At 54.6% G+C, this 12,095-nt stretch overlaps 1 protein-coding gene across 2 annotated transcripts; it reads left to right on the top strand.

Annotated features, from left to right (window-relative positions):
- The first annotated feature begins 422 nt into the window (after nt 1–422).
- SLC1A5 (solute carrier family 1 member 5) lies at nt 423–12,004 on the top strand. 2 transcript variants are annotated; one of them, XM_041745312.1, is made up of 8 exons: nt 423–1,572; nt 4,067–4,109; nt 4,572–4,619; nt 5,525–5,691; nt 7,862–8,095; nt 8,786–8,980; nt 9,136–9,270; nt 11,200–12,004. In XM_041745312.1, exons 1-8 carry the CDS (start codon nt 1,004–1,006, stop codon nt 11,432–11,434), a joined length of 1,626 nt encoding a protein of 541 aa, XP_041601246.1. In that variant the 5' UTR covers nt 423–1,003; the 3' UTR covers nt 11,435–12,004. The 2 variants fall into 2 exon arrangements, with proteins under 2 accessions (XP_041601246.1, XP_041601247.1); XM_041745313.1 differs by having other exon boundaries at nt 1,340–1,572; nt 4,067–4,123.
- The last annotated feature ends 91 nt before the right edge of the window (nt 12,005–12,095 follow it).

The following is a 12,095-nucleotide window of genomic DNA, read 5'->3' on the forward strand; positions in this document are numbered from 1 at the left end:
TTACGTGAGTTTCGAGAGGCGGCAAAAGACCAAACTCCGGGCGGAGGCGCTGCAGGCCGGGGGAGCCACCTGGGGCTCCCTTGCACTCTCGAGACCCTCACGGCCAAGGACCGCCGTGGGTTACCCGCTCCCACTCACGTCCGGATTCCTTCCGCGGGAAGGAAAAAAAGCGCGTCCCGTCAACGCCCCGCCCCCAGCGGGCCCGCCCCCGCCCCCGCCCCTCGGCGTCCGGGGCTCCCGAGGTAGCCGGCTGCGAGTCGGCCTTCTAAGGGTGACCGGGCAGGGCTCTGGCCTCAGCCCCACCTCTCGCTCGCGGGAGGGCTCCGGGGCGCCTCCGCCAATGGGCGCCCGTGGTCCGCTCCCCGCCTTCTCAGGCCTCGCCCCTGCCCTTAATCCCCGCAGCTTCCGCCAGGCGGGCTCAGAGCCACGCGGCGCGCCCGCGAGCTTCCCCCCGGACCGCGGCTGTTACATCCATCCCGGGGTCCCCAGTCGCCGCCTTCCGCGCGCGCCCGGGGGCCTGGATCTCCCCTCCCTCCCGGACTCAAGAGCCCGGCTCTCCTCCTCCCGGAGCTCCATCTCCCGCCCCCCGACTCAGCCTCCCCAGCCTCCGTTTCCAGGACCCCGGCACCCCGAGATCCCTCGCCCCCCGGATCTGCGCTACCAGGACCTGGCTTCCTGAGGACCCCTGCCGCTTGCACGCCTTGAGCCCTCATCGCCGAGGACCCCAGGTCCCAGCCTGATAAACTCCTGCTTTCCCATCCCTAGGGCCGAGGAACCCAGGGGTCCAGATTCCGGGCGCCGGGCGCAATCTGGAAGAGCTGGGATCTCAGACTCTCCAGGAACCAAGGCGCCGTGAACTCCCGGCCCCCGGGAACCCTCCAAAGTTCCCGGCTCCAGGCTGTTACAAAACTCTCGGTTCTAAGGAACGCACGTCCGCGCGCCGGGAAGGAGCCCCAGGCGCGCGCCCCGCTTCCAGGCGCTCAGGAGCCCCGGGGCGCTCATCATGGTGGCCGATCCGCCCCGGGGAGACCCCAAGGGGCTCGCGGCGGCTGAGCCCACCGCGAACGGTGCCCCGACGTTGGCCCCCCTGGAGGACCCTGGCGCGACCCGAGGCGGCCGCTGCGGCTCCCGGGACCGGGTGCGCCGCTGCCTTCGCGCCAACCTGCTGGTGCTGCTGACGGTGGTGGCCGTGGTGGCCGGCGTGGCGCTGGGTATGGGGGTGTCGAGGGCCGGCGGTGCGCTCGCTCTGGGTCCCGCGCGCCTGGCAGCCTTCGCCTTCCCCGGGGAGCTGCTGCTGCGCCTGCTGAAGATGATCATCTTGCCGCTGGTGGTGTGTAGCCTGATCGGGGGCGCCGCCAGCCTGGACTCGAGCGCGCTCGGCCGCCTGGGCGCCTGGGCGCTGCTCTTTTTCCTGGTCACCACGCTGCTGGCGTCTGCGCTCGGCGTGGTCTTGGCGCTGGCGCTACAGCCCGGCGCCGCCTTCGCCGCCATCAACGCCTCGGCCGCCGCCACCGGCGGCGTGGAAGAGGCCCCCGGCAAGGAGGTCCTCGATTCGTTCCTGGATCTCGTGAGGTCAGAGCCCCCTCCCCGCCCGGTGGAGTCGGGGATGGTGGTTGGCGGGAGGAAAGGGGGTGCCTCAGCCACGTGGGGAGGGGACACGTGTTAGGGAGGGCGGGAGGGCATCCCCAGGGCCTGAGAGAGACCGGATCGGATGGTGAGGGACGGTGACGGTGGCCCTTTGTCAGAGTCCAGCGCTGAGGACAGAGCCCTGGGGAAGGAGGCTTCTAATGTGGGCGCCTGGGGACATGAGTGGGTACCCTAAAGAGGGTGAGAGGCCAAGAAGTCTTATGCTTGGGAGTTTGGGGGCAGGGAGGGGACATAAGAGGGTCTGCTGTGAGGACAGAGGATGAGTGGGGGGGGGGCGCTTGGAAGGGGATTTGGGGGCTGTTAAGGGCCTCAGGATGGTGGTTCTGGATCCAGGGTCAGAGGGCTTAGTTCCTTTGTGTAAGGAGCCCCTGGGGGACCTGAGGAGATCTGGGTGACCTCCACAGGCCCCATTTCCCAGCCCCAGTGCTCCCCAGGCTACGTGTCACCCTGTCTTAACGAGGTTCTTTTCTCAGCCTCCCATCCCCGCCCAGTTCAGCGGGGCCCTGGCAGCTTCCCTTTTATATGTTCCTGCTAAACCCTACCACCTCCAAGGACTTTCCATTCCATTTCCTCCTGTCTGGGCTTTCCCTCCATCCGCCCCCCAACCCCTCTAGGCTGCACAGAAGGGGGCCAGTTTAAAAAGGAGCAGACTCCTTTTCTTCTGATCTTTGCTCTCTGCCCAAGAATGGCACACACCCCACCCCACCCCACCCCCCCATTTTGAGGAGGGCAGACCCCTGCGTTTACATGGCCTGGCCTTTGGGACCTGCTGATTCAATGTCTCCAGGTTGGTAGGGGACTTCCTGGAAGTGGGGAGAGGAAATGATGAGTCACGGAACTGGGTTCTCCCAGCCGTCTGGGGTATCTGTGCCCGCGGAGATGCTGAGATGAGAGCCCTCGGGGAGGGCTTGGTGTCCAGAAGCTGCAGTGGGTGGGTGCCTGTTGGCTGGGGGAGATTAGCTGGGTTCTGATCCAGCGCTGCCGGGCCTGGGTGGGTATAGGCCTACTGGCCAATGGACACACCCACTGGGAGGCTGTTTTTGTGCACAGGCTTCCCCTTGTGCCAAAATAGAAGTAACACGCACACTGGGCCAGCTCCTCGGAGACTTAGCTGGAACATCTCAGAGCCACACAACTTTATAGCCAGTTGACACACAGCTGGACACAGGCACTCAGACACACAGACACTCAGCCACAGATGGGACCTCTCTCTCTCTCTCTCTCTCTCTCTCTCTCACACACACACACACGCACACACACGCGCACGCGGTATACTAACATCCCTTTACACAGCCACTCACTGATGCCAATAACTACACCAGTGCAGCGAGAGTTGCCTAAACATTCATGCTCAAGACCACGAACATACCCAACTCTGTCCCACATATCTGAACACGAACCTGCACCCCCAACCGGATACCAATGCTTGAGAAACTGTATACAGGCCCACAACACAGCTGTTCACCATATCACTAGGGAGGGAGGACACCAGAACATGGCATGGTTAGAACCACGCAGACAGCTGGCTGGGTTCAAATCCCAGCTTGGCTATCTCCTGGCTGGGCAAGTTTCTTTCCCTTTTTGTGCCTTGGTTCTCTTTTCTAGAAAATGGGGAGGAAAGGGTGTTGTCAGGAGGATTAAATGGGTGGATTTAGGGGCGCCTGCCTTGGTGTTGATCCGTCAGGTCTCGATCTCAGGGTTGTGAGTTCAAGCCCTGCTCTGGGATCCAAGCTGGGCATGGAGCCTATTTAAAAAATACAAAATAAAAATAAGTGAGTGGATTTATGTCATGCACAACAGGGGAGACTACAGACCCATTTGCTGTAACTTTCATCCCACTCAGACACAAGAGGCTGTTGAGGCACAAGAGGCTGTTGTTCAGCACCCTGACCGGCTCAGTGGGGTTTAATGTGTGCTGCTGCACAGATACACATTCATGACACACACAGCCATCCCTTGTCTCTCTCTCTACCTCTTTCGGAGGCACCCAGACCTTCCCCAAACCCTCTGACCCACTCAGACCGGCCCCAAGGCCCCCAGGGCCAAAGGGTTTCTCAGCCCTGCAGGAGGAAGTGGCTGATGCAAGATGCTCTGGGTATTAAGTTTGCTCCCTGGGGTGGAGCTGAGGCCCCGGTGACTGCCCCAGCCTGCCTTGGGAGGCCAGCATTCCTCACCTTAAATCCACAATCCCTTGGGCCTAGCATGCCAGCCTCTCTACCTCCTGGAAAAGTGTGCAGGTCAGGGCTCAGGTCTACCTGAACACACCTGGCCTGAGGCATAGGTGGGGACCACATTTGGGTGCCAATGGGGCCTCCCAAGTTTGCTTCCATCCCAAGAGGCCAATTCAGTCCCTCACATCCCCCCCAACTCCCCCCTGTGGTTTTTAATAACATGCCCCCCTCCCTGTCTGTCTCTACAGAAATATCTTCCCCTCCAACCTGGTGTCCGCAGCCTTCCGCTCAGTGAGTCCTTGGGGGTATGTCCCGAGGGGTGGGGGTGGGCAGGGAGGGACACAAGCCCCTGGCAGCCCCTAGGCACCTGCTTTTGGGTGGTGCCTGGAAAAGCAGATGTGCCCCTGCATTTATGAATGGGATTATAGGGTTCTAGGGTAGCCTCTGAAACCATCCATGCCTAATTCTCCTAATTGAGAAAGGAGACTATGGTTTCTGAGCCCCATCCGGGTTCTAATTCAAGCTTTGTGATCCTGGGCAAGTGCCTTTTCCTCTCTGAGCCTCAGTTTCCGCCTCTGGAAAACAGGCATATGGTATGAACATCCTACCTCAGCAGGGTTGCAGGCAGGATGCAAGGCGATTGGTTGTATTTGGGGGGTGCTTAGGGCCGGCTTTGAGCACTGTTAGTGCCAGGATGGAGTGGGGGAGCCTCGGTGGCAATTGATACTGACTCTTGTCCACCCCCACCTGCAGTACAGTACCACCTATGAACAAAGATGGATCAACGGAACCATGGTGAAGGTGAGAGCAGGGGCAGGGGGGTGGGGCCCCATCCATTGGCCCATTTGGGGTTTTTCCATTCTGTTCCCACCACAGCCTGGGTTTGCTCCCTGGGGCTTCTGACACTTGGTGGTACTTATTTTATACTCTCAGTAGCCACCGCCCAGTTTCCGGTTTCTCTGTTTTGCCCCCTGCTCCCTGGTCCAAGCTTCTCTTCTGCTCCCACCCCACTTGCCCCTGCCCCCTGTCCAGTTACCTTCCCCCTGCAGCTCCCTCTCACCCACCTACCCTCAACCTGGCACAATGTATTCTTTCCAAAGCACAAACCTGACCCTGTCTCGCCCCCTACCCACGGCCCCTTTATGCTCCCCACGGCCCTCGGAAGAAGGCCCAGGCTCCTTGCTCCAATCCGTGAGGCCCTGCGATGTCAGGCTTCTGCCCAGCTGCCCACCCAGCCTCGTGTTTTAGCTCTGGCTGGCCTATCCCAGCCACAGTGGATTTCTCTCTGTCCCTTGAGTGCCCAAGGCTCTCTCATTTCCAGACTGATGCACATTGTTTCCCCTCTCTCGAACCTTCTGCCACCTGTCTTTACCTGGTCAGTCCTCTTGTTCTCCAGATCTCTTGGCCTCTTCCTCTGCAGAGGCCTCCCAGACTCCTTCCTCCTGGCCCCCTCCCCGAAGCTGGCATCCTCCCTCAGTTCCCACACTCCCCTGGGTTTCCCCATTCTCCAGTCACTCTGGCTGGCCTCTGGTGACAGGTCTATTTCTCCTGGACCCAGACTGAGAGCCTTGGGAGGAAGAGACAAATGAGCTCCAGGAGCTGTCTTGTCTGCGTTGGGTCCCAGCAAGGCCCCAGACAGGCCCTTAGAAACTGTGCAAGTTGACTGAGCATCTTCCCTTCCTTCCCACTCTGTTCCTTGCCCAAAGGTGCCCATTGGGGAGGAGGTGGAGAGTATGAACATTCTGGGCCTGGTGGTATTTGCCATTGTCCTTGGTGTGGCCCTGCGGAAGCTGGGGCCTGAGGGAGAGCTGCTCATCCGCTTCTTCAACTCCTTTAATGATGCCACCATGGTGCTGGTCTCCTGGATCATGTGGTAGGTGGTGGGAGGGGTGTGGGGGAGCAGTAGGATGCGGGATAGGGCAACCCTCCATCTGTTCCTCAGAGCCACACAGCCTGGATTCACACCAAGTGTTGCCCATTGCCAGCTGTGTGACTTTGAGCAAGTGACCTACCCTGTCTGTGCCTCAGTTTCTTCATTAGAAGATGAGGATAGGACAGTGCTGTATTACAGGGGAACAGAGACCAATTGAGCACCTTCCCAATCCTCTTTTTTTTTTTTAAGATTTTATTTATTTATTAATGAGAGACAGAAAGAGAGAGAGAGAGAGAGAGAGAGGCAGAGACCCAGGCAGAGGGAGAAGCAGGCTCCATGCAGGAGCCCGACATGGGACTTGATCCTGAGACTCCAGGATCATGCCCTGAGCTGAAGGCAGATGCTCAACTGCTGAACCACCCAGGGATCCCCTCTCAGTCCTCTTAGAAGGTAACAAGAAGCCAGCTGAGCTGTGGCCACAGCTTAACAAATGCATCTCCATTGAAGAAAATTTTATTATTATTATTATTTTTTTTTCCATTGAAGAAATTTGCATGTGATCAAACATCTGAGTTATCATGAAGATGACATGAGTAATAGGAGATCTAGGTAAAGCACTTGTAAAGTGTTTTAAATGATTAGCACCTCCTGAGCATTTACTTAATGTTAGCTGATTATCATTATGAGTTTTGTTAAACCTCAGATAACGGGGACACACACACACACACACACGCGCGCAGGCCTCTGGCTTCCACCCTGCTCTTTCCCAGCCTCCTCTTCACATCATCCCACGCTGATTCTCAGGACCTACCATAGTTCTAGAAGGTGGGAAGTCAGAGAGATGCCAGGTTTGCTGCGTTTTTGACCAATCCTATCCTCCCTCCCCATCCCAGTTCTGGTGTAGCTGACATCTAAGAAACTGCTGTGCAGAATTGAGTGCACTCTGCCAGAGAGTCAGGGTAGTGGTTAAGAGCAGGCCCCTTGCCTCTTCCCACTTGTGTACCCTAGAACAAGTTACTTATCTCAGTCTGCCTTGGTTTCCCTACCTGGAAAATGGGACTGATAGTACCAGCCACAAATGAGTGTAAAGTTCTTGGGACACCACCTGACCTATAGCATGCCTATAATAAATAGTATCAGCTAATATTTATCAAGTATGTCACTTTGTATAACTTCTAGGCACAACCCACTGGCCAGAGCTTGGGCGTTTGGCCAAAACTAGCTGCACAGATGGCTGGGAAATGGGCCCTTTCTTCTGTTACCCAAAGAGATGAAGGAATTTGGGAGACAGCCATCATGATCAAACCGGGAGGCAGTCTGGGGAGGCCCCCTAGCTGGGAGACATGAGCACCCCTGGGAGCTTTACTCCAGGAAAGGGTGATAATAATTCCAGCAGAAGTTTATAGATCACTTATTGTGTACAAAGAGCTTTCAAGTCATTTCACCTGGCACCTCATTTCCTCCAACATTCCTATGAGGCCAGTAGCCTTAAAGTCCCTGTTTTACAGACCTATTAGATTTTAATTCAACTATAGCTACAGAGGAGCTTTTGTGGGATTGTGGTAAAGATTCATTCATGTTCAAGGGCTCACTCAGCCCATCATAAATGCTTCATATCTGTGGGCTGTTATTAAGACATGAGCCACAGACTTCATTTCTCATGATGTGGTGAGAGATTGTATTGGTTTAAATCATCCTAGCTGCTTTAACAAACAAACCCGGGAAATGTAAATGACTCATGGAGGTCAGGTTATTTTGTTTTGTTTTTTTAAGATTTTATTTATTTATTCATGAGAGGCAGAGACATAGGCAAAGGGAAAAGCAGGCTCTCTGCGGGGAACCTGATGTGGGACTCGATCCCAGGATCATGACCTGAGCCGAAGGCAGACACTCAATCACTGAGCCACCTAGGTGCCCCTGGAGGTCAGGTGTTAAGACCAAATCTGGCAAATGGCGATAGAAGCCTCCAGGCTTCTTTTATCCCTGCTGTACTATTTTCAAGGGGAAAGAGCTGGGACGGTGGCAGGGAATGTGCCAGAGCTTCAGCACACATTGCTCTGGGTGTTTCCTGCCCTCGAGGGAGGCTGTGATCAGGCTGTGTACCGAGCACAAAGCCTGGTCCTCCCGGATGGCACATGGTCAGAGGCTGTAATCTGTCTCCTGCAATTAGGTATGCCCCTGTGGGCATCTTGTTCCTGGTGGCTGGCAAGATTGTGGAGATGGAGGATGTGGGGATGCTCTTCGCTAGTCTTGGCAAATACATCCTGTGCTGCCTGCTGGGCCACGCCATCCATGGGCTCCTCGTGCTGCCCCTCATCTACTTCCTCTTCACCCGCAAAAACCCCTACCGCTTTCTGTGGGGCATCATGACAGCGTTGGCCACTGCCTTCGGCACCTCTTCTAGGTATGGCCTTGGGGCAGACTAGTCCAGGATTTTTAAACTAAGGGGCCTGAAGTGGGCATCAGATATCTGTAGACCTTTGAAATTTTGTGTTTGGGGACACTGGATCTGGATACAGAGGCCATATTTTTGTGAGTTTCTGATAAGGTCCAGCAACATCCCCCCACGTCCCCCATTAGAAAACCACTGGGTTAGAGATTTCTTCTTCCCTTCCTGAGAATTTCTCCTCCCGGACAAGGCCTGGCCCTGGGGGAGCGGTGGGTAGTGGTCTAGTGCTCCCTGGATCCAGCCTCTGGGAGCCCTTTCCACCCTCTTCTAGGTATTTTGTCCACCTGTGTCCTCAGAACCCGGCCCTCCCGCACAGCAGCATCCCACAGAAGCCTGTTATTGGTGGAGGTCCATTATTGGTAGAGCAGGGAGGGGGTGTGGGTCAGTGAGCTCCTAAGCATTGTAGAAATTAGGTTGGGATTTTTGTGTGTATTTTGAAGGACAGCAGTCTGTACTCTCCCAAGGGGCCCAAGACTCATAAATTATGGAATGCAGGCATTCTACAGGACCCTGGGTGCCGCTGGCTCTGGGAGAAGGGCATGGAGAGCAGGGGAGAGCTGTGGGTGGAGCCAGTGGGTGTGGTTGGGCGGGACTTCATGGGGGTGGGTGGGGCTGCGCTGACACCACGCCCCCCTCCCGCCCCAGCTCGGCCACGCTGCCTCTGATGATGAAGTGCGTGGAGGAGAAGAATGGTGTCGCCAAGCACATCAGCCGCTTCATCCTACCCATCGGTGCCACCGTCAACATGGATGGTGCGGCGCTCTTCCAGTGTGTGGCTGCAGTGTTCATTGCACAGCTCAACCAGCGATCCCTGGACTTTGTGAAGATCATCACCATCCTGTGAGTGTGGGTGCGGCGGCCATAGGGACCCCCGGCCCGTCTGACCCCCTCTCCTGAGAGTGCACGCCGGGCTCCCATGGGAGCAGGGCTCCCGTGACAGCTTCTCCTGCTAGCTACCAAGGCTTCTGACCCTGACCTCCCCTTGCTTCCCCCAGGGTCACCGCCACGGCGTCCAGTGTGGGTGCTGCCGGCATTCCCGCTGGAGGGGTCCTCACTCTGGCCATCATCCTGGAGGCAGTCAGTCTGCCCGTTCAGGACATCTCCTTGATCCTGGCTGTGGATTGGCTAGTGTAAGTGTGGGTCTGGGGCTTTGGGAGTCTAATGGGTATCCCTGGGAAAAGGGGATTGAGCAAGAGGGTCATTGAGAGGGAGTAAGAAGAAGAGAGGAAGAAGGGGTGATATCTTGATCCTTCTAGTCAGAGGGAAGGAAGGGATCTTGGGGGGGGGTCTCTCTCTCTCTCTCTCTCTCTTTTTTTAAATCTAAGAAGAATCCCAGAGAGAGTGTGCCCTAGTGGTGAAGAGTAGACTCTTAGGCCAGGCTGCTTGTGTTCAAATCCTAGTGCCACCTCTGCTAGCCCTTATGACCCTGCTTGAGTACTTCATCTCTCTTATCTCAGTTTCTCCATCTGTAAAAGGGAGGGACTAGCCTCTCTTTGAGGATCAGATGACATAAACATGTAACTCCATTATAAGAGCCCCTGGTAAACAGTTAATGCTGTGTCATTGTTGGCAATCACCGTTGTGCTATTAAGAGCATTAACGATTGGAAAAGTTTGGTCTCACAAGTTTAAAACAAGAGTTACTGTTTCTCAGCCACATCACTCCTAGGTATAATGCCAAGAGAGTTGAAAACATATTCACAAAAACTTGTACATGAACATTCATAGTGGCGTTATTCGTGATAGCAAAAAGGTAGAAACAACCCAATGTCCATCAACTGATGAATGGATACATAAAATATTATATATCCAGAACAATGGAATATTATTCAGCCATAAAGTGAAATGAAGCACAGACACATATTTAGACGCTACCACATGGTGAGCCCTTGAAAACCTCATGCTAAGTGAAAGAAGGTGGACACAAAAGACCACATATCATATGAATCCATTTCTATGTGATGCCCAGAATAGGCAAATCGACAGACAGTAGATTAGCAGTTGCCAGGGGCTGGAGAGGAGGGAATGGGAGATAACTGCTTGGTGGGTGTGGGAGTGTTTTTAGAGTGATGAAAACATCCTGGAATTAAATATCAGTGATGGTCATACAACTCTGAATATACTAAAAAACACTGGGGTGGAAGGGAGTGGAGGGGGGGAGAAGAGGGAGAGGGCGAGAGAATTGTAAGTGGGCTCCACGCCCAGCACAGAGCTCAAGGCAGGCTCGATCTCACAACCCTGAGATCATGACCTGAGCCGAAATCGAGTTGGACGCTCAACTGACTGAGCCACCCAGGTGCCTCTGGATTGTATACTTTGAAAGGGTGAATTTTATGGTATGTGCCCTATAGCTCAATTTTCTCAAATGGCACACACAAGGTATAAGGAGAAAGCAAAAAGAGATCTTGTATTATAAAGAGAAAGGCCCGAATGAGAAAGTATTTCGAGGGGAAGAGGAGAAGTGGCATAGGTCTTCTGAGTCCCCAAGAAAAGGGTAGAGTGACTTTTTGATGTTCCAGGAGAAACAAATTTTGTGTCTTATTGGAAGAATTGTTTGGGTTCCTGGGAGGTTGGAGGAAGAAATCTTTGGAGTTCTGAGAAAGAGAGAGTATAATGGGATACTTTGGGATTCCATGGGAAAGAAGAGAGGTATTCTGGGTGAAAAGATCTTTGAGGTGTTATTTTTATTTTTTTAAGATTTTATTTATTTTTTTTATTCATGAGACACACAGAGAGAGGCAGAGACATAGGCAGATGGAGAAGCAGGCTCCCTCTGGGAAGCCTGATGCGGGTCTCTATTCCAGGACCCTGGGATCATGACCTGAGCCAAAGGCAGACACTCAACCACTGAGCCACCAGGCGTCCCCATCTTTGAGATTCTAAGAAGAAGGGTTATCTGGCATCCTGGAAGGATGGAGGGATAAGCTGAGTCTAGGAGTAGAACAACATCCCATGAAGGAAGATGCGATGGGGACTCCTAGTTTTGTGGGGGGAGAAGTGGGGGGTTGGACACTACCCTCTCCCCTCCCACTCACTTTCCTGTCACTCCTGCCCCTTCAGAGACCGGTCCTGTACTGTCCTCAACGTGGAAGGTGATGCCTTTGGTGCAGGACTCCTCCAAAACTATGTGGATCGCACAGAATTGCGGAGCTCGGTGCCAGAGCTGATCCAAGTGAAGAGTGAGACGCCCCTGTCTCCACTGCCTGTCCCCACTGAAGAGGGGAACCCCCTCCTCAAACAGTGTCCAAGACCTGCCGGGGATGCGGACCCCTGTGAGAAGGAATCAGTTATGTAAACCCCACAGGGACTTTCCCTACCCTGATTGGGGCACTCTGGATATTGCGATCACAAACTGGGGCTCTGGAGGCCCTGCTGCACACTCAGGACATCCAGAGGCTCCAGCCTCTCCCCCTGCCCCCTCCACCAACATCAGATCTGGGAGGCCTCAGTGCTGGGGTGTATGTATGTGTGTGTCTCTCACCAAATCTTCCCCAGTTCTCAATTCCCATTCCCACCCAAGGCTAGGAAACAAAGATGGAGAATTAGTGTAGTAATGTCCTTCTGGACATTATTACAGGGCACAGGGCACAGGTCACCACGTGGATTTCTGCCCTCTTTGAGGGAAAGGATATTCCAATGGGTAGCTGGCTCCTTTGCTGGTCATTTTTGTGGTTGAGTGTGTGTGTGTGTTTGTGTGTGTGTGTGTCTGGTGACTCTACGGTAATCCCACCTTGTCCCCAGGACCTCTGTTCCTTCTACAGTAACAAACACTCCAGGGGACCCTGCTGGGGTGGGGGTGGGGGCGCAAGGACAAAGACTGCTGTCACTCCAAAGGACATTTTTGAGCAATAAATTGTCAAGTATATCTCATCGGATCTTTTTAAGACAAACAGCATGAGCTACACAGAAAAAACAAACATGATAAATAGGACTGCTTGAGATAAAATGTTCATCCA

Source organism: Vulpes lagopus, chromosome 2, assembly GCF_018345385.1.
Source record: "Vulpes lagopus strain Blue_001 chromosome 2, ASM1834538v1, whole genome shotgun sequence".
In the NCBI taxonomy this organism is placed as follows: Eukaryota; Metazoa; Chordata; class Mammalia; order Carnivora; family Canidae; genus Vulpes; species Vulpes lagopus.